The sequence below is a fragment of the Rhamphochromis longiceps genome, linkage group LG7, assembly GCF_057381845.1.
Source record: "Rhamphochromis longiceps isolate RC_006_pf linkage group LG7, R_longiceps_female_GT1.1, whole genome shotgun sequence".
Taxonomy (NCBI): domain Eukaryota; kingdom Metazoa; phylum Chordata; class Actinopteri; order Cichliformes; family Cichlidae; genus Rhamphochromis; species Rhamphochromis longiceps.
In genome coordinates this window covers 45,600,161-45,620,990 of record NC_140563.1, presented here as the reverse complement: position 1 = coordinate 45,620,990, position 20,830 = coordinate 45,600,161, and the positions used below count along the sequence as shown (strand labels likewise).

General features: G+C 40.6%; 2 protein-coding genes across 3 annotated transcripts in view; both read right to left on the bottom strand.

Moving 5' to 3' along the window:
* Window positions 1–689: 689 nt before the first annotated feature.
* On the bottom strand, window positions 690–4,690 carry LOC146666070 (glycolipid transfer protein-like). The gene is made up of 5 exons (XM_085413880.1): window positions 4,480–4,690; window positions 3,960–4,018; window positions 3,723–3,856; window positions 3,478–3,628; window positions 690–1,610 (listed from the first exon to the last, which is right to left on the bottom strand). The coding sequence occupies exons 1-5, from the start codon at window positions 4,580–4,582 to the stop codon at window positions 1,428–1,430; spliced, it is 630 nt and encodes a 209-aa protein (XP_085270006.1). The 5' UTR covers window positions 4,583–4,690; the 3' UTR covers window positions 690–1,427.
* A 107-nt stretch (window positions 4,691–4,797) lies between these two features.
* git2b (G protein-coupled receptor kinase interacting ArfGAP 2b) overlaps window positions 4,798–20,830 on the bottom strand; it is a 24,951-nt gene continuing 8,918 nt past the window's right edge. The window contains exons 7-20 of one of the 2 annotated variants that reach the window (XM_085413878.1): window positions 18,422–18,516; window positions 17,947–17,992; window positions 17,682–17,733; window positions 17,494–17,566; window positions 17,288–17,385; window positions 17,074–17,185; window positions 16,469–16,626; window positions 16,211–16,363; window positions 13,847–14,056; window positions 13,599–13,688; window positions 12,933–13,015; window positions 9,705–9,860; window positions 8,227–8,290; window positions 4,798–7,709 (exon numbers count right to left, since the gene is read on the bottom strand). In XM_085413878.1, the coding sequence (XP_085270004.1) occupies window positions 7,500–7,709; window positions 8,227–8,290; window positions 9,705–9,860; window positions 12,933–13,015; window positions 13,599–13,688; window positions 13,847–14,056; window positions 16,211–16,363; window positions 16,469–16,626; window positions 17,074–17,185; window positions 17,288–17,385; window positions 17,494–17,566; window positions 17,682–17,733; window positions 17,947–17,992; window positions 18,422–18,516 (1,600 nt within the window). In that variant the 3' untranslated portion in view covers window positions 4,798–7,499. The remainder of the gene's footprint in view (window positions 7,710–8,226; window positions 8,291–9,704; window positions 9,861–12,932; window positions 13,016–13,598; window positions 13,689–13,846; window positions 14,057–16,210; window positions 16,364–16,468; window positions 16,627–17,073; window positions 17,186–17,287; window positions 17,386–17,493; window positions 17,567–17,681; window positions 17,734–17,946; window positions 17,993–18,421; window positions 18,517–20,830) is intronic. The other variant, XM_085413879.1, reaches the window with a different exon arrangement.

Below are 20,830 nucleotides of genomic sequence, written 5' to 3'. Positions count from 1 at the left end.
TAACAAATATGTCAGCGGTAAAAGGTCAGTGGCTTTGTCATTGAATCGCTGTCATAAATTATTTCCGGTCTTTAGTCTGTTGTGTCCTGTCTTTACTTGGAGCTTTTCCATCCTATCAGGCAGTGCTGCTGATAAACCGACAGGATTACAGACGTGCTTCTCTCGCTCGGAGACGATTAACTCAGGCTGGGCTCCTCTGGGAGAGGAACCAGAGCCACTCTGGCCTCTGGGAAACACTTCAGATAAGTTAGACTAAGGAGAGGAAGAGGATGGTTGATTTGGAGGATTAGGATGCACGAGGAAGTGAATCCTCTCTGATTTACTTCTGTATAAAAATAAATAAATAAATAAACTGACTAAAAGTAAACTTTAAAGCCACTAAGAGCTCTTTCACAAAGCCGTTTTCCCAAACTACGGCTTTATTTATTACATGCAGCATTTAACCATTTTTTAATCAGTTTTGCTTGCTGTAGTTGTACACAGCCACGCTCAAGAAGGAGATGGGGGAAAGCAAGCAGATATCGCCACCTAGTGTAAGATTCTTGAACTGAATTTAATTTTGAGTCAGTTTTAAGAAATATGATCACAGATGATTCTTCTAAAACAAACACCATATAAAGTATTCAGTTAGAAAACACGCCTCTGATGAATAAATGAGTCAACACATGAACATGACTTGGCTGTATGACATAATGAAAAACAGCTTCAGACAAAAAAAAAAAAGTTTTAAAGCAGTTGACACGTAATTAGAACTACAGGTTCACACAACAGGTAACACAACAATGCAAACAAAGCTTACACATGTCACACCCTACTGCTGAACAATAACAGCACAAACTCCAAGCCCTTAGAGGGATTTAAAAAGAAAAAAAAAACTTCTACTAGCTTTTCTTTACAGTTGAACTTATAGATGAGAATATATATATTTAATATTCTATTATATTTAATATTTTCAAAACATTCGTTCAGTGACACCAAGGCACTCTGAAATCCCTAAATTTAAAAACCTAATAATATGGGATGGTAAAACATAATTTCCCAGGCTCATGGATGGAGGTGGAGAACATTTGAATGTAAGACATGGACGGGAACTAAAGTTAAAGGTGAAGAAGTCTGTTAAAGGAGTAACCCACCCAAAAATTAAAATAAAAAGCTGCAGTAGTAAGTTGAAATAAAATAACAACAACAAACAAAAAAAAGACTTTAAACTGCATTTTATTAAGGCATCATCTTGAGAGCAAATTCACAGTGCTAGTAATGATTACTGCATCATCAAAGTAATAAATACCACCCAAGAAGGGACACACAAAAAAAACAAAAAAAAAAACAAAAAAAACCCAGTCCTAATAAAAACAACTGGACGTCTGTGAAACCTGAGAGTGATGCAGGATACTCCTGCGCGTCCGGTCCAGCCATGTGCCGGGACATCAAACGGTGTAGTCCAGCTCGGCATTTAGATTTGTGTACATCTCGTAGATGGCATCTATAGTGGCTGTGTAATTAACCAGGAACTGACGCATGTTTGCCAGACAGTCCTCCTCTTTCACTTCCTCTCCTTTCGACAGAGCCTTCAGAAAGTTTGATCTGTAGGGAGCTGCAAGTAACGCAGCCTATGAAACAAAAACGAAAAAAGATGGAGAAGCTGGTTTTACTGAAAGGTTAAATGGATTTTAATGAAAACTATGAAGATGGGTGTATGTATGCAACATTATATAGCATGTAATGAAAGTGCTTTGCTGTGGATTGTCTTTTGATGTAATCTATCAACCCAGGACCAAAAGCCTTATCAGCTCAGGAGACAATATTGATAAGATTATGTTGGCACAAATGCCATTATTGAGCCTGCTTATGAGTCTCATTGTTTATCCTTTATTGATCCCTAATCAATTTTCTGTGTAGAAGAATAGACCCATGCACCCATTTTATCTGAATCGCCACACAATGTCAGAACAGCATGGAGGGGGGGGCTGCAAGTAAGGTGACCACAGTGTAACAACAACTTGTGGGGCAAAGAGTGTTTGTGTGGGACACATTACACACATTTTGACATTGCCAAACTAAATAAACACTCAAAGGTTTGTAGGTTACGGGTTTGGCAACAGCTGTATTTTATTTGAATGCCACTTTCTTAACTACCTTGCAAAGTACATGCAATAAAAAGCCAAAGGAGGTTAGAGGAAGTGGAAAGTTGATCTAATATTTGTATACTTCTGTGTTCCCTGTACTTCTACTGTATCACCTATACCAGGGGTGTCAAACATAAGGCATGGAGGTCAGAAATTACCTAAAGTTGTTTTTTTTGTTTTTTTAAATTGCAGTGCAAAGTCCAATTCACCACCTGTCAGTGCTTTTTTTAAAATTATGCATTTATTTCTTTCAGTGTACGCCCCAAAAGCTTTGCAGACGGATTTTTCAATTCTTTATCATTTAAAAAACTGAGGCATTTTGTTAAAACATACGTACGATCCCACCCAGTTTAGAGACCGCTTGTGAACAAGGGCACATTGGACGGCTTTGGAAATGTAAATGAGGGCGTGGATTTTAAACTTTAACTCAGTTTGACAGATTTTCCTAATGATAAAGACCTCTACCATGGCCATTCATGTTATGCAAAAGTAATTAAGTAATAGATACAATGAAATGACAGAAGGTTACACTATCTACTATGGAAATGTATGATTTTACTGTGGGTCTACAATAAAAACAAAACAAGGTAATTTTCTGTCGATTCTCAGGTTTATAATTACAGAGCAGTCTGGGCAATGAGCTAACTGAACTTTTTCTGTAATTCTACACATTTATTTATTAAAATTTGAGCCCAGGGTGTCATGCTGACAGACGTCTGTCATGTACTACAGCAGCAATTCTCCATCACGTAGAAAAATTGAGACTTCCTATTGAAATTGTTCTTCTTTTCCCTCATATCAAAACATCTCATGGATTAAGCATGTAAATCACAAAGGGCTGTATGTGGCCCACAATGTAGACTGAATTTGACATCCCTTCTTATACCAATAAGTTAAAAATGTTACATGAGACTTCAGCCATATTCTCATAGTTGCTAACATCCTCTGTTAGACGTAGTTTCCCCAACTGCATTTCCTTTTTTTTGTGGTAGGTTCCATCACCTCCACAGCTTAACTGCAATTTTTCCCTCTTGATGTCGTGCTGGCGACAAGATTTGGGACACTTGCAAAATGTGGGACTACAACATAGGGATGGGCTCAAGAGACAAAAATGCTGTGCAGCCTCATAAGGTGAGGCACCTAAGGTTACAACGCTTCAAAGTGAAACGCAGTTGTAATGAATCTGAAAGCATTTTTATGCAGTGTAGAGAAAAACACGCCAGCATGAGGCGATTGCAGTGGACTGCACAATCTGAAACCAGTTCTCGATTCTTATCAGTCTGGGTGCGGTTGGGGTGGTCTGTGTTGTGTCACAACAAGAAACAATGAATTTCTTCCACATGTTACTCACATTAAAAATCTTTTGAACAATCCAGCCGTGGTATCGCTTCAGTGCCTGCTCATAGGCTTTTGTGATATTAACCCGAATGAGGTTGGGGTTGTTCTCATCTCTGTCCCCGTCTGCCAAACTCTGGAGCAGAATCTGGATGAAACGGAGACCCCTGCAGGAGAAACGGAGTACATAAAGGCTTTCATTTCACTAGACGAAAGTTGAACAGACAGTATGACACAACTTTGAGTTCAGGAGGTCCTTACCTCTTCAGCCACATCAGAGCTAACGTTGCTCCAATTTTAGGCCACTCTGCTCCATGAGCCTCTCGCTCTGCCACCACAATGTCCTCCAGGGTGGTGTACTTTGCGGGATTAGTGACATATACCGCTCTAATTTTCTGAAAATGCACATTTGAGTTCAGTTTGCATGTCGGAGCTGAACCTATCTCTAATTTAAATCGCTTACAGTAACACAAATAGATATGCCCGCCTGCATCTTACCGTTATATTGCCGTTAATGTCTGATTTGATGATTGAAAACACTTTTGATCCTAAGCAGTCTGGAAAAGAAATGAGACATTTGAGAGCAGGGCCAATAAAATATGAATGAGTTGACATGTCCCCGGCTCAGAGGAGGGGATGAATGCCAATCAGCTGTTTACAAAGAGAGAGCTAAAAAAAAAAAAAAAAAAAAAAAAAAAAAAAATGCCGTGAATGCACAGTTTCAGTTAAGTCACAATGAGGGCAATGTGTGCTCTGTTCACAGAGTCAACAAAGAGTTTCTCTATAGGCCAAACGGCCGCAGCTGGTTGACATGGTCCCCGTGACCCGACACCTCAATTTCTGAAGTGAAATAACCACGTCCCGACGTGAAAACCAAGCTCAGGTGGTCAGACGACGTAAAATTAAAAAAAAAAAAAAAAATTCAGCCAAGTACGAAGGCTGACACCGTAGCGACGCGAGGGAACTCGCAAAGTCACCTTACGTGTTTTTGTATGACTTCAGATGGAGTTGCACTCACCAAAAAACGCAGGGATATGAGAGACTGTGTCCAGGAATGTCTTCGTGTCGATCGCCTTGTCAGGGGGCAGTTCACAGAACTGATTTTCCATTAAAAGCGACATGATCCTTCCTTATGAGCTTGGCGAGCTTGGAGAAGAGCAACGGCAGCGAGCAGCTCTCGGCTGAGAAAAACCCGGAACTATGTTCTTATGATGGGTGGGGAAGCGCAACCGGCCACTTTCGCTCTTCACCAACAGGTGGGAAATAATTCATGAGCCTGGTGAAAACACGCGGTATGTCCACAACACACACACAAATAAGACGAGGAGAAAAGATGAGGTATGAATGACTTTATTATACCTAAGGCAGGGATTGATTTGAACCACAGATAGGGCAGGCTCCAAGTTACAGGGAGTTAAATGACGGTTTTGACTCCAGGGTGGAAGTAACTGAATACGTGCATTATAACATTATAAAGTCAGTAGTTTATGTGCTTTTAAAAAAAATGGCAGTCTAAAAAGTATTTATATGCTACTTAAATTGCTTTGCGTTACATTTTGTTCACAGAGGTACTATGGCTGGTTTTTAGGAGATGAATGGCAGTGGTATTTATTTTCTAAAAGACAGCCTTCGTAGGTTTGCTGTAACCACCTTTACATAATGCTCTACTACCAGACCAGGTAAGATCAGACCATGCTATTCAGTAAAACCTAGCCTTCCTTTAAGACAAAGGTGTAAAACATAGGGTACAGAGGCCAGACCAGCCCACCAAAGGGTCCAATTGAGTCCAGGAAGGCAAAAAAATTCAAGCTTTTAACAGTATTTTTTATACGTTTTAAGGCTTTATTTCTAACACTGATATCATTCGTGGCCTGCCAAGCTACACTAAGTAATACGAAAACTTTTTTTTTAAAATATTTAGTATCCCATTAAATAACAGTTTAATGGAATAACATTCCCCACTTTTACAGTCCTTACTAAAACTGGCACATTTTCTGGAAATGAGTCTGGATAATGAGCCGTCAGCGCTTCTTTAATTATGCATTTATTTCTTAAAGTGTAAGACCAGAGAACAGTTTTGCTGATGGGTTTCAGTTCTTTATAATGTAGAAAAACGGACACGTACTGTTAAAACAAAAAAAACAAAACAAAAAACCAGTATGCAGACTTAGACAAATAGTTTAATATTCTGTCAAAAACACACCTAAGAAGACTTAAGCAACTAACCAGAAGTGAACAGTATACTCATGTGCACTGAAGACGTTTTAAGGATACTTCTAAATGTCTTTTTAATCCTCACCCAGCCACCTAAGAAAGCAGTTTTAGATAGAAATGAACGTGCATGTTCATACTGCTGTGGTTACAGTTAAACAGGCGCTTTAGATTTTCTTTAACGCATTCTAACAGGTAGTCCTCTTTAAGGAAATTGAGCAGTGATAAATTAATCTGCTTTTTTCTTTATCTAGCACCAATTACATTACACTTTAAATTGCACAGTAAGGACCCTGCAATAAGAGCACAACCCTGCCGTCCACTTGTCGTGCAGCGTATTCCAGTTTTCCTTCCACCCCTGGTTCAAACACATCTGGCTCACAGTGAGTGTCACATTAGACCCGTGTTCTACAACAACTATTCTAGAACTGAGGGTACAATTACATTATCATTGGCTCTAAGCCATAGGCGGTACATACTCGACCACATGAAGCGTCTAAAATACTGGAGTTAAAACACCACACTAAAATAAACAGACCACACGTTTCCTATAACTAACTGCCGGCTGAGACGTCCCAGACCTCAGAACAAAAACGTTAGCCTGCGCCGAGCATCGTGTTAAACCAAAGCTTATGAAAATAAACATTGATATTTTCTTAGAGGTATGACATACAGTTTATAAATAGAATAGCATTTGGATTATTCTGATAAAGAATTACATGGATACATACATCTCACATATTTGCATAACGCTAGTAAAATTGATTCAAAATGGATTTCACGCAGGCCACTGAGGCCAACGCTCACACACGCTCACACACACACGCTCACACACACACACACACACACACGCTCTCACACACACACACACGCTCTCACACACACACACACACACACACACGCTCTCACACACACACACACACACGCGCGCTCTCACACACGCGCGCTCTCACACACACACACACACACACACACACACACACACACGCGCTCTCACACACACACACACACACACACCCTCACACACACACACACCCTCACACACACACACACCCTCACACACACACACACCCTCACACACACACACCATCTTAAGTATGGCTGTAACATTATAACTCAAAAAGAAAAAGAAAAAACCCCAAAAAACTATTGATACTTTACTTATAAACATTGTTTCAACCCGCAGATGGACTGAAACTGCTGGAGTTGCTGGATGGGCTGAAAGTCTGGACACTCACACGGTGCTCGATACACTGAAGCTGCTTTTATAATCACAGTTGGCTTACTGAACAAACAATTGAACTTTAAGCAAGCAACACCACAATGATTCAAGAACAATGAACACTGTAACTGCCTCTTAAAGAAAAACAAACATTGTGATTGGAGTAGCTCATCTGTTCTGATCATTGCTGCTAGGTAAGACATGATCGTCTATGAGTACCAGAAAGCGGACCTCAGTGAGCACAGCTAATGACTGATGGTGTCCTCTAGAAGGAAACGGATAATGCAAAACTGTTTGTTCTAATTGCTTTTATATACACAGGCAACACTGCACTTCTGGAAACTGAATAGATTCAATCTGTGAGGTAAAGAACAAGTATTCCCCCCCCCCCCGTATATATACACACTTTTTATTACCATGGTATAAAAACAAAATAAATAAAGCTTTTGATTGAGCTATGATTTTGCATGTTATATTTTTTCTCCACCTCTAGGAATGTACACAAAAGCTTACACTGATTAATATGGGGGGGGGAAGGGAAACCATTGATTAACATCATTTATATGCTGTATGTTTGGCGCATTGGGAGTGTCTTTGGAGTTTAATTAGTTGTTGTTTTCTTTGGTTGTCACAGTAACAAGTTGTTTGGCAGCTTTGGCTATGTCATAGGCGCACTGAATGACCTGCTGAGTGACCAGCTGGATGTCTGACGGGCTGAGGTTGTGTTCTGCAGCCTTCTGGCACTCTCTGTGGAGCCGGCTAGCGCTTGAAGTCAGCAGACACAGAGACCCTCGCACTGTCTCTGAGGACGGCCTCTGAAGGGAGGAGGGAAGGAGATTTGATAAGGCGAGGACATGAAAGCGTTCGTAATCACTTTATGTGCTAGGCAGGCACTGGATTTCTATGAGACTACAACAAGGTAAATATTGAGATGGTAAAACAAGATCCAATACAAGCTATGTAACAAGCAGGTGCCACCTATCTGGACAAATAATTTTAAGCTGCTTTCACACATCCAGCCAAGCTATGAGAACAAAATGTCAGATCTGGTTCGATCAGACATTAAGCACTCTTTACTCTGTTGGGTCTCTATTACAAAGTCCGTCTGATGTGAGAATATAGCGAGTTTCACTCAAGCAACACCCTCAAAGAGTATTTGGCTTAATAAAGATTATATCCTGTTGCGTGCTACGTGTGATAAAGTGCCGCTTCTGACAATGTCCCAACCTTATTCTCCTGACATTTTCAGGAGTTCATGTGTGGAAACAACTGCCTTCAGCTGTTGTCAGACAAAGCAAATTGTTCCATTGGACACTGAGCTGCTCATCTTACCTTGGGAAACAGGGCAGCCATCTCTGTCACAGCCATGCAGATTTTTTCAGAGCAAGGCAGAAAGCTGCAGTAGGAGGAGACAAGAAGGATGAATGGGTGAAATTTTTTTCCACAAACCTTTCTCAAAACGATCAAAAAGAGCAACGGGGTGTAATAGTGTTTGGCTATTTAGGATTTCATTCAACTGTTTTCAAAGTTGTACAGTAAATAAATAAAGAATAAGCGATCATTTAAAAACAATACTTGGCACCTTTCTGTTCTATGAAAGCAGTGAATGGCATTTCTGGGCAGGGCCACACCACGAAGGACATTTATTTAACACCATTTTAAAATCTGCTGCCTTGATCAGCAGCACGTCTTAAAAATGTGAACAGACCGAAACAGTCGATGTATGTAATTTATCTTTTAAAGCCATTTGAATGAAACGCATTTTTCAATAATCGAATCAAATTTTTTTATGTCACTCAAATGTGTACACACATATACAGTCTGATTGTTGTGCACCCACATGACTAACGTAGGCAGTGCTAACATGCTAGCACCAGCAGCCTGTCCTTGTTTGTTTACACACTGCTTCAGTTGAGAGGTTGTATGCCAGTTTAGTCGAGCAGAATCGTGCTGGTTCACACGGCTGTTGTGCGTTATACTTTCCACCGTTCTTATTTACAACTTCCCATCCCAGAGAGACAATGGCTCTAGTTCATTAATAAAATATGAACTATTATTTTAGTACCAGCTAGTGTTTCTAGAAGCGACACGGAAGTTCAGCAGCATTTAACCATGTAGCTGCTCATATCCCTGGAGCTAGATGGGAAACATTGTTAATCTCAAGATATTTACACAAAAGAAAAAGGGGGACAATGTAAGCAATAACCTACAAAAAGGAAAACGGGTAGCAGTGTGGAACAGTTTAAAAAAAAAAAAAAAAAAAAACCTACAGTAAAAATAATAAAGATATTATTAATAAACAAGTAACTACTGTGGACTTGGCAAACCACAGGGGAAAATAAGATCATGTGCTGTTTGTTTCCTGTTAGGTGCATTGACAGACCTAAGACCCACACTCCTTAGACTCACACAGAGGGATCCTAAACAGGGCTGGAAATCAGAGTGCTGCTTGGTTATCACCAATATGTGAGTAACTGTATTCACTCTGCAACTCAGGTGAAAATAAGGAGACTTTTAGTTCCTTAGGATGCAAGCTGGCATCATCCAGGCCAAGGCCCTATACACAACTTTTAAAAAAAACCACTGACCTAAAAGCACCTGGGCAAAGTCAGCTCTTAAACATATCAGGCAGAATGACAGAAATACAAGCACGGAATCTGAGCCAGACGGTGGAAAAACTGAGGTTCACAGTGCATCGGGTGAAAAGATTTTATTTTGAATAGCTAGAAATTTCAGATGTTTTTGAAATATAACTTGGCTCATTTTGTATAAATATCACATTACATGTTATTCATATAACTGCTCAATACCTTTCATGTTTGGTCTCCTGGGCAGCTCTCAGAAGCTCCTGGATGTTCTTAGTGATCTGCTCCGTCTTACAGATGACGTCCTCTGTGCAAGGCAGGGTGGCATCCTCCTCGCCCTCCTCCTGCTGGTGGGCTGCTTCAGAGGCAGCAAGAGGGCTGCTACAAATAAAAACAGAGAACTGACAACTGATCTTCTTACAAGAGTGTTACTTAAAGAACCCACCAAACAATGAATTATACAACAAAGGTGGATCTTTTGAAGAGGATAATGAAATCAAGATGAAAACAAAAAGTATCACACAGAGAGTTGACCTCAAAAGTACCTGTTGGGTGGAGTTTGGATAAAAGAAAAACTCTACTTTGAAAGAAACAGCTTTTTACAGAAACTGGTTGACTTCAGGCTAAAGTCAGGGTCAGGCTTCTAAAAGCTAAAGGACGATAAATTACAGAGGACAATATTCTAAATAACTGATCTGTAGTGAAGCCAGTAGGTGGGTGCAGTGTTTCCCGACAGACTTCGCTTGAACGGTGAAGCTTTTGACTGGTACTACACATCCTGCAATTTAATGCCATTTTTTCATAATTGGTGGGAATAATGCAGTGGCTTTATTAGTGGAAAATCCCCTTGCTCTTATTTTGAAAGTTCAGTTGCTCCTAATCTCCCATTTTCCATTGGGCAGGCTGACCGGGTCGCTGTTGTGGCGGTCCTCAGCTGCCTCTCAAGAGACTAGAACATTTCTTAACAAGTAGTATACCCTTACTTAATTAGATTCACTCCTATTTTTTCTTTAAAATAAGGTTAATCTTATCTAAATTCATAAATGTTAGAATTTGGTTTATATGTCAAAATATTTTTGGGAACTGTATATTATTTCATTGAACCGTGCAGGCAGGCTGAATGGCTCAAAGCCGTTTTTTTTCCTAAACACCTGTCAAAACTAATCCACATCTGGCTTCCCGTTCTCCATTCCTGTGACCTTTAACTTTGTAAGCTTTGGCTCCATCAATACTGTCATGTCTCGAGACAAGAAACAGGGGGAAAGGCTTATACTTTTTTTTTTCCATAACTTGTTCCTTTTGCTTTGAACATCCATCCATCCATTCGCTTCCGCTTATCCTTTTCAGGGTCGCGGGGGGCGCTGGAGCCTATCCCAGCTTTCATAGGGCGAGAGGCAGGGTACACCCTGGACAGGTCGCCAGTCTGTCGCAGGGCCAACACACAGGGACAGACAACCAGTCGCACTCACATTCATTCGCACATTCACACCTAGTGGCAATTTGGATTATCCAATTAACCTATCCCCACAAGCTGCATGTCTTTGGACGGTGGGAGGAAGCCGGAGTACCCGGAGGGAACCCACGCAAACATGGGGAGAACATGCAAACTCCACACAGAAAGACCCCGGCCTGATGGTGGAATTGAACTCAGGACCTTCTTGCTGTGCGGCAACAGTGCTAACCACTGTGCCACCGTGCTTGCTTTGAACAGTTGGTATATTAAAAAAATGTGATGCGTGCACTTCTTTCAGGAGAGAGTAAGCAAATCTTGCAAAGGGGCTTCTTTGATGTTTTATACAGGGAGTGCAGAATTATTAGGCAAATGAGTATTTTGTCCACATCATCCTCTTCATGCATGTTGTCTTACTCCAAGCTGTATAGGCTTGAAAGCCTACTACCAATTAAGCATATTAGGTGATGTGCATCTCTGTAATGAGAAGGGGTGTGGTCTAATGACATCAACACCCTATATCAGGTGTGCATAATTATTAGGCAACGTCCTTTCCTTTGGCAAAATGGGTCAAAAGAAGGACTTGACAGGCTCAGAAAAGTCAAAAATAGTGAGATATCTTGCAGAGGAATGCAGCAGTCTCAAAATTGCAAAGCTTCTGAAGCGTGATCATCGAACAATCAAGCGTTTCATTCAAAATAGTCAACAGGGTCGCAAGAAGCGTGTGGAAAAACCAAGGCGCAAAATAACTGCCCATGAACTGAGAAAAGTCAAGCGTGCAGCTGCCAAGATGCCACTTGCCACCAGTTTGGCCATATTTCAGAGCTGCAACATCCCTGGAGTGCCCAAAAGCACAAGGTGTGCAATACTCAGAGACATGGCCAAGGTATGAAAGGCTGAAAGACGACCACCACTGAACAAGACACACAAGCTGAAACGTCAAGACTGGGCCAAGAAATATCTCAAGACTGGTTTTTCTAAGGTTTTATGGACTGATGAAATGAGAGTGAGTCTTGATGGGCCAGATGGATGGGCCCGTGGCTGGATTGGTAAAGGGCAGAGAGCTCCAGTCCGACTCAGACGCCAGCAAGGTGGAGGTGGAGTACTGGTTTGGGCTGGTATCATCAAAGATGAGCTTGTGGGGCCTTTTCGGGTTGAGGATGGAGTCAAGCTCAACTCCCAGTCCTACTGCCAGTTTCTGGAAGACATCTTCTTCAAGCAGTGGTACAGGAAGAAGTCTGCATCCTTCAAGAAAAACATGATTTTCATGCAGGACAATGCTCCATCACACGCGTCCAAGTACTCCACAGCGTGGCTGGCAAGAAAGGGTATAAAAGAAGAAAAACTAATGACATGGCCTCCTTGTTCACCTGATCTGAACCCCATTGAGAACCTGTGGTCCATCATCAAATGTGAGATTTGCAAGGAGGGAAAACAGTACACCTCTCTGAACAGTGTCTGGGAGGCTGTGGTTGCTGCTGCACGCAATGTTGACGGTGAACAGATCAAAACACTGACAGAATCCATGGATGGCAGGCTTTTGAGTGTCCTTGCAAAGAAAGGTGGCTATATTGGTCGCTGATTTGTTTTTGTTTTGTTTTTGAATGTCAGAAATGTATATTTGTGGATGTGGAGATGTTATATTGGTTTCACTGGTAAAAATAAATAATTGAAATGGGTATATATTTGTTTTTTGTTAAGTTGCCTAATAATTATGCACAGTAATAGTCACCTGCACACACAGATATCCCCCTAAAATAGCTCAAACTAAAAACAAACTAAAATCTACTTCCAAAAACATTTAGCTTTGATATTAATGAGTTTTTTGGGTTCATTGAGAACATGGTTGTTGTTCAATAATAAAATTAGTCCTCAAAAATACAACTTGCCTAATAATTCTGCACTCCCTGTATTTGTGATCAAAGTGGCCTTCATTTTAAACCTATACAGAGAAAATGGTGTTTTAGTCTTTAAAATCAACAGTTAACAGAAGAAGATCTTACCCACTCTCCTCCATTTCAGAGTGATTGGGTGTAGTGTCATAGTCATTCTCCAGCACTGTACTCTGTCCTTCCAGACTACAGCCCTGTAGGAATGTCAGAGGACAACAGTCAATCAAACACAGTATATACTGTATGTGATTAGTTAGATAAGTTATCACAGCAGCAAATGTGGCCGCACAGAAATTAGAAACATGCAATTCTAAAATCAAACCTGTGATCTCATTATTATTAAGACATCTCACTGTGAAGAGAAAAAAAAGGCAGAAACGATACAATCAGTTCATGTGGCGGAGCACAGCTGCACTGCCCAGGATGCGATTAGTAGACGCGAAGATGTCAACTGTCCTCTGTTTTATCAGAAAGTTATCCCTAAAAAGCACAATGTGGTGATCCGTTATACATCTTTCACATATACTGGATTCAGCTGTCGGATTATTCAAGCAGCCATCTCTGATGCAACATGTCAGCACTTTTGACAATGAGAAGCTGGGGTGCTCAGAAACTGAACTGTAGCAGAGGCACTGCAGTGCATGCATGCAGGCAGGAGATGCTGAGAAAAGGCAGTTTATAGACACAGGTCAGGAGAGAAGACTGTGGGGTCAAAGAGGACAGTTTTCACCGTCCCCTGGGGCTGCCTCTGAGCCGCGGGAATTTTCAGTACTTAACCCTTCGAGATCTCTCATCCCACGACCAGGAGAGGGAAGAGGGGAAGGTAGGAAGGGAGGAAGCAGCCGTCCCCAAAGGACCCCTACCAATCTAGAAAGGGGTCAAACCAAGTTGAGCATACTCTATTGAGATGCAATGAATGAATGAATGAATGAATGAATATAAAAAAAAACAACAACACCAGCCCCAAGCCAGGCATCACCACTTTGGTAAATTAAGAATGAAAACAGTGGTACTCCTGTGCTTACATTGGTAGGGAAGGGTTGTAAAATGACTCCATCGTCATGCCGAGCTGTGTCAACTCGGTGGGGGTACTGCCTTGGAGTAGAGCCCGTCTCATACATGGACCTGGCGCGGCCTCCGCGAGGTTGCTGTCGACCAAAGAGGCCCTGGGGTTGTTGCTGTCCGCTGGGGGTTTGCCATCGCAGTGTTGTGTTTTCAGTCTGCAGGGAATTCAGCTGTAGAGAACAAAAACATCTTTCAATTTGACTCTTAACTGTGAGCTGATCTCCACACAAAAGCCGGGCGCGGCACCAATAATAGAGTAGATTACAGCTAGGCCTCCAGGTGGGAAGCTATTCGGATAAGGTTCAACTTATCTTCATCTCTGTTTTGTTCTTGTTTCTGCTCAAGGTCCTTCAAACAACAAAAGGCTTGCTTCCTTGACAAATGAAATGCTGACAATGTATGTTGAAAAAACAAACAAACAAGAAAAAAAACAAAAAAAAAAACACCACAGATCTTGAAGTGCAACACCCCCTGATAAAGTGCCACAGAGGGGGTTGCCCTTATTTACACAAACAGTGCTTACACTCTGAAAAAACAACAGCTTCAAGAAACAAAAAGTAGGTATTACTATGCAAAAGTAAGCACATCAAGTCAATATTTAAAACTATGAGACATACCCAAGGTAAAGTTGAGAGGCATCAATAAAATAAACCTGGGATTCTGATGAAGCACAAGGGGTACAGACCGCACAAAAACTGGGTTGTCTACAATTTTGTCCTTTGCTTTAGTTTATGTTTCTGAGTGCAACAATGACTGATGTAACATATAACACAAATTACATTAGAAAATGCAGTTATAGAGAAACAGTTTTTCCCTATTATCATCAGTATTGTAAGAACTTGAATGTATATATTTTCTCTAACAACAACAACAACAAAAAAAAAAAAAGCCTTTGTTGACTGATTTTGTTGCACTTCAGTCTCTACATCCACAGGCTTTTTGTTCGGCTCTGCTACTTTTCTACCAGAGAGAAGGGAAGGGAATAGTAAACACGATTATTTCCCAAAAGCACGTAGAACTGTAAAAATGTGCATGTTTCCCCACCGGGGAAAAGAGGGACTTTCAAAATACCAAGATATGAGGAAGTGAGTGATGTGGCATGCCTGAAATAAATAGTATAAATTAGACAGTTGTGGGTTGTGGGTCTACAAGTCAGGAACCTAACTTGCTGACATTTGTGTAATGGAAAAAGCTAACTCCAGTTATTTTTCTGCATTTAGGTGGTTCCTAAATAATCATTGCAGATTTATGCTATGGAGCAAAATGTCCTCTGTGGGTTGCCTTTTAAGATCTGACATAGGATTTGAGTTTACATCACAAACATCTATAACATAAAATACTGCTTTGCAATTTGAAATCTGCTATCCTTGTCACAGGAATCTTAATGCATCCAGACACATTGTAGCCATTTTCTCTGTTCACAAAAAAACAACAGCATGACTTCCTTAAATGATTTTCAGTTACATCTAACTGCTTATTAACACAAAATATCTAATCAGCCAGCCTAACAGGAAGTCAACATTAACTCAAAGAACCACTTATTATAACCAGCGTGTGCAGAAGAAGAACAACAGGTGGAATCTTGACGCAGATGGGCTACAGCAGCAGAAGACCACACCATACATAACTCCTGTGAGCTTAGAGCAGGTAACTTGCACAGGCTCACCTAAACTGGACAAGAGAAAATTGACCTGTGACCTGTGATGAGTCTCAATTTCTGCTGTGACATTTGGATGATAGGGTCAGAATTTGGTATGAACGATTCGAAGAACAACTGTTCAGGCAGGTGGTGGTGGTGAAATGTTGTGGGAGCTATTTTCTCTGCACACTTCAGACCCTTTAGTACCAAATGACCATCATTTAAACACCATAGCTACCTGAGTATCGTTGTTAACCATGTCCATGACTTTATGACCACGGTGTACCCATGTTCTGATGGCTGCTATGATAACATGCCAAGTCACAAAGCTCAAATTTACAAAATTTACAGTTACCTCAGTCTTGAAGACAAAATAAAAAACAAAACAAAAAAACCCAGCATTTCTTTTGTTTTTCATTTTGAATAATGTATGATTCTATCTATACATACACACACACACAAACCATTTAAGACTGTGTAGAGTTAAGAAAGCATTTTAGGGTAAAGACAGTGATACATCTCATCTATAAACCCTGAGTTGGGTTATACTAACATTACATGTTAAACACAATTTCAGGATGTTATGTTTAAATAGCAACATTATTATGCAATTTATAACCAGAACAAGAAACACCAGAGACAATGTGATACATAAAGTGACCTCGACTTTTGCGTCTTAACTAACCTTGCTCTGCATCAAACGTAGCTCTTCACTAAGGTGACAGTTGACTTTCAGAAGCTGTTGTATTTTGGCTTCTGATGCAGTGAGGGCGCTCTTCACCTCCATAAATTCTTGCACTGTGATTGGTCCATCAGACAGATCAGAAGACTCTGAGCTCTGCAGTGAAACATGCATACGGACATAAGATGGGATTCATTTGATCTGTATTACAAGTAAAGCCTACAGTAAGCAATGGAATAACAGGCTTCAAGAGACATTAACCTTGGTCCTTCCATCATTGCAGCTGTCTCCACATGTTGCCTCTTGGACCGGATCTTCATCTGATGCCACACTGTCGTAATCTGGCTGGTCATTATCTTGGCCCTCTGTTGTGGTGTTGTGGTGACCGTCTATTCCCTGAAGGATCAGCTCCACATTATCTGAAAGCAGAGCCAAAGATCAAAGGACTAGGGATCAAACAGCAGTGCTGGCTACGGGCAGCTGTTTCAATCCCTTTTTATTGATTGAATCTAACACCCAGCATTCTTTATAGTGACCTCCTACAATTTTTCTTAGTTTTCTGTGAGTTGCAGCATGCAGGACATTATTAAGCCCCTTTTCACACATGGTTGAAACTTTAATTGTTGCCTGTGTACCATAGCGTTGTCTATATTTCGCTCCACATTGAACTACAAAGAAAACACTTTCTGCATCTTATTATAGGCCAACAAATTTAGGTTCCCCCCCCACTGCTTGCGGTTTTTGAAAATGTTCTTCTGTTCATATGCTAAGCAGGACATTTACAAACTTAATATAGCCCAAAAAACAAAAGCAGATTAGCAGGGGAATTTAACATGTGCTACAAGTGGAAAATAATCATGTCCTACCTTTGGGACTTTCACAGGAATTACCCCACTGCCGTCGCTTAGCATCTGTTAGAATATCGATGACCAGTGTGGCAAATTCGTGAGCACTAAACCTTGCCAATTTCTGACGACCCTGAGAAAGCAAATAGATTAAAACCAAACCAATTACCAAATCTACTAGTCGCACACAAAGAAGTGAAGTTATAACATGAGGACATAAGGTGACAGCACTTGCCTGGTTTCTGGTAGATGAGTACTCAGGATTGACAGGCAGAAAAGGCACAACTGTGGTGTCTGTTACCAGCGTGCTGTGGTTCTGAGTGGCCAGCCACACTGAAAAAAGCAAGACGCACATAATGTTTAAATAAAATGTAAAAGAGGTTTATAGACGGTGTGATTTTTAAAAAATTATTTTTTTTAAAACAGTTCTTGTAATTCAACCTGCATCCGTTTCTCTTCTGTCGACTTCATCATAAACATCCATGGCCAGCTCTTCAAACTGATGGTTGCTTAGCTACGGCAAAGTAAGCAGAATTAGCACTTCTGTTTCCTAAAGAATAAACAGCAGATGAAGAAGAGGCTACACTGTAAATGTCACGGGAAACAAATCCCATGTAAAAACGTCTTACCGACTGCAGCTTCTTCTTTGCAGCTTTTGCAAACTCTGACAAATCCAGGCTGCTTTAAATGGAGAAATTAACAAAGTTTATTTATCCTGCAGGAAACGGCTCCACACTCACAAGAACAGTGGCTCGTGGCAAAAATGAGAAACTTACTTATTTCTTATCCATCCAATGCAGCACAAGAAAATAAGATGGTTAACGTATATCAACGGAAACTCACATTAACTCATTACCAGATCAAGTTTTTCAAATTAAAAGCTTTAACATTTACCTGTCTGCCATCTGAGGAATGATGAAGTGTTGCCCATTTCTGTGATCTGTAGCACAACAATGAAGAGATAACGTTTCAAATATTTTCACAATCAAAAGTTCTTGGGGGTTTTTTTGGCAGGGACTGACCCACTAGTGTGGTGAGGATAGCACAAAGTTGGAAGTGGTGATTTATAAAGTTGGTGATATGTATGTAATCTGTTTTATTTTTTAAATCATATATGATTTAATCTTATTGTCATTTGTTTTATCTTTCCAATTTTGTATCGAGTACTTAAATATTAAGTACTGTGTTTGCACAAAATATTTTAAATATAGGACTCCAGAAAACACTTTTTTTTTCAGTTATTTTTTAACAGTTTGTGTTGTTGAACTCATTTTTTTGCATAAAAATGATTGAAAGCCATTTTAAAGCTATTGAATACATTCCTCTAATGCAAAGCTGCAGCTGTGGTTGACTGATTTACTGCATTTACCTGGTCTTCGTCCACAAAGGTAAAATGTTAGCCGGTCAGTGAGTTCATACTGGATCTCCACTAGTCTCTCTGCCAGCTCCTGATGCCCAGCTTGTCTGCAGAGGTACGGAACAAAAAGGTCAAGTTTCAGAAATATGCTAAAGAACTACAGCTAAAAATATCTCAGGTACCTTACAATGCCTTACAATGTCAGCATCATATTTTAAATAATGTACTCCCATACTATTCCACTATTTGGAGTGATTTTCAAAATAATTTTGTTTCACAACAAAAAAATATTTATTACAGCACTACAACATTCAATTTGATGAAAACCATCACAAATAACAGGTTCTGCTTGTTGGTTTCTGCAGGCTGTGGGGACGGGTTCAGTAAAAGCTCAATAAGGAGCGTTACCTTAAACTGAGTGAGTTACCAGAGTAACAGACTCTCTGAAAGTAACTTGCTCATTGGCAGGCTTTCCTCAACAAACTGAGATTTTCTGTGACTTTTCACCTCCCACGCTTGAACCAGCAGTCAGACACACTATTTAATTTCCTCATTCATACAGACAATATCAAACCACACAGCAGAGCACATTAAGTCTTATCATCTCATCTATGCGTTATCTTGTCTTCTTACACTATGTAAACGTAACTGTTATGCTAATCAGTCATCAGTGTAATAGAGTCATTGATAAATCTCCTTCAACTAAAACCTGTAAGCTCTTTGACAGCCATCAGATTGTCTGCCAGTTAGTCTGCACTGAACTATTAAGGCAGTGTTACTGTAGTAATCATTGATCAGGGAATAACAACAACATGTTGTAATCTGTTAAACTAATGTAAAAATGCCTCACACCACACTATTATGTTGGAGTTAGTGTGAGTATTTCTGAGTGAAGATGAGTCTTAAAAAGTGAGATTTTCTCAATATGTGCTGACTGCATTCCATTTTAATGCACCCTGACACTTTTAATCTTGCTGAGGACCATTTGTAAATAGAAGTCTAAAACCTTCCAGTATCTTTTGCACTGCAAATGACTAAAGTCCCCTTTAAGTCCCAACTTAAATGACCCTGTCTTTTATGGAAGCCTCTTTCTGCCACTTTTTTTTTTTGCCGTCTGAAAGTCAAAATTACAGGTTATTATTTGATAGCTTCAAGTTAATAAATAATAATAAATTTTATTTTTTATTCCTATTTATTCTATTTATCCCCTTTGTATATTTTATTTATATTTGTCTCTGTATGTATGTATATATATATATATGTGTGTATATATATATATATATATATATATATGTGTGTGTGTATATATATATATATATATATATATATATATATATATATATATATATATATAGCAGCTGGATAGCGTAGTGGTTAAACTACACGCCTTTGGAACAGAGGATCGCAAGTTCGATTCCTGCCTGGGGCGTCTGTATCCAGTAAGGGTCCTAAGGCTAGACCCCCTATGCTAAGCAAGCCTACCGCAGACATGAGCGAGACAGATAAATATGAAGGCATGCCGGCTCGGACGTCGCCCGGATCAACAAGGTCCGCGTCAGGTGTTGAGGAACCAGGGCACCCTGACGAAAAGTGGGCTACTGGAACAAGAAGGCATCGGTGGGCAAGGGACGAAAACAGGGCGTTGTTGGAATGCTACTACGCAAGTAACCCCGGCGGAAGGGGCTACATGAATAGGATGAGGGACCTATGGATTCTTCGATACCCAACATCCACAATGACGGCGAAACAACTAGTAGCTCAGTGTTCCAACATTCGAAAGAAGGGACTGCTCTCACAGCTAGAGATTGACGAGGTACAACACAAATGCTACGGCAAGGAGGAGTCAGGACGCCAGGTCAGGGGGGAGATATCATCACCCCCACCCGAGATTGGGTACATAGCCCCAAGTGCGATAGGAGAAGGATCGTTGAGTGCGAGAGGAACTGACCTGAAAAATAGGATCATGGCCAAGCTTGAAACCTGGATCCCCCGTAGCCGGTTACCAAGATTACGTGAAGTACCCTCAGAAGGTCTGCTAGATGATGTTAATGCAGCACTACGGGCAATACCTACAACCACGATTACCGACACTAACAAGCTGATCTACAATACGGCAGCAGTGATCAGTGAGATGCTTGGCTACAAGTTGAACAGCCACAAGGGGCAGTACCCTCCATGGAGAAGGAGGCTAGAGGGCAAGATCAAAGTAGCACGGAGGGAGGTTAGCCAACTAACAGAGTTGCAGAAAGGTGCGACAAATAAGGTGCCTAAGAAATACAGCAAGCTGTCCATACCTGAGGCCTTGGAAACTGCCAAGCAAAGACTCACAGCCTTGGCCAGCCGCTTGAGGAGGTACACCAGAGAGATAGAAGGCAGGAGAATAAACCAGCTGTTCTCCACAGAACCAGCAAAGGTGTACTC

Coding starts and splice junctions, on each gene's coding strand:
- LOC146666070 (XM_085413880.1), bottom strand. CDS start 4,582: ATGTCGCTTTTAATGGAAAATCAGTTCTGTGAACTGCCCCCTGACAAG. Junction 4,019..4,479: donor TCATATCCCTGCGTTTTTTG/GTGAGTGCAACT, acceptor TTTCTTTTCCAG/ACTGCTTAGGATCAAAAGTG. Junction 3,857..3,959: donor ACATTAACGGCAATATAACG/GTAAGATGCAGG, acceptor GTGCATTTTCAG/AAAATTAGAGCGGTATATGT.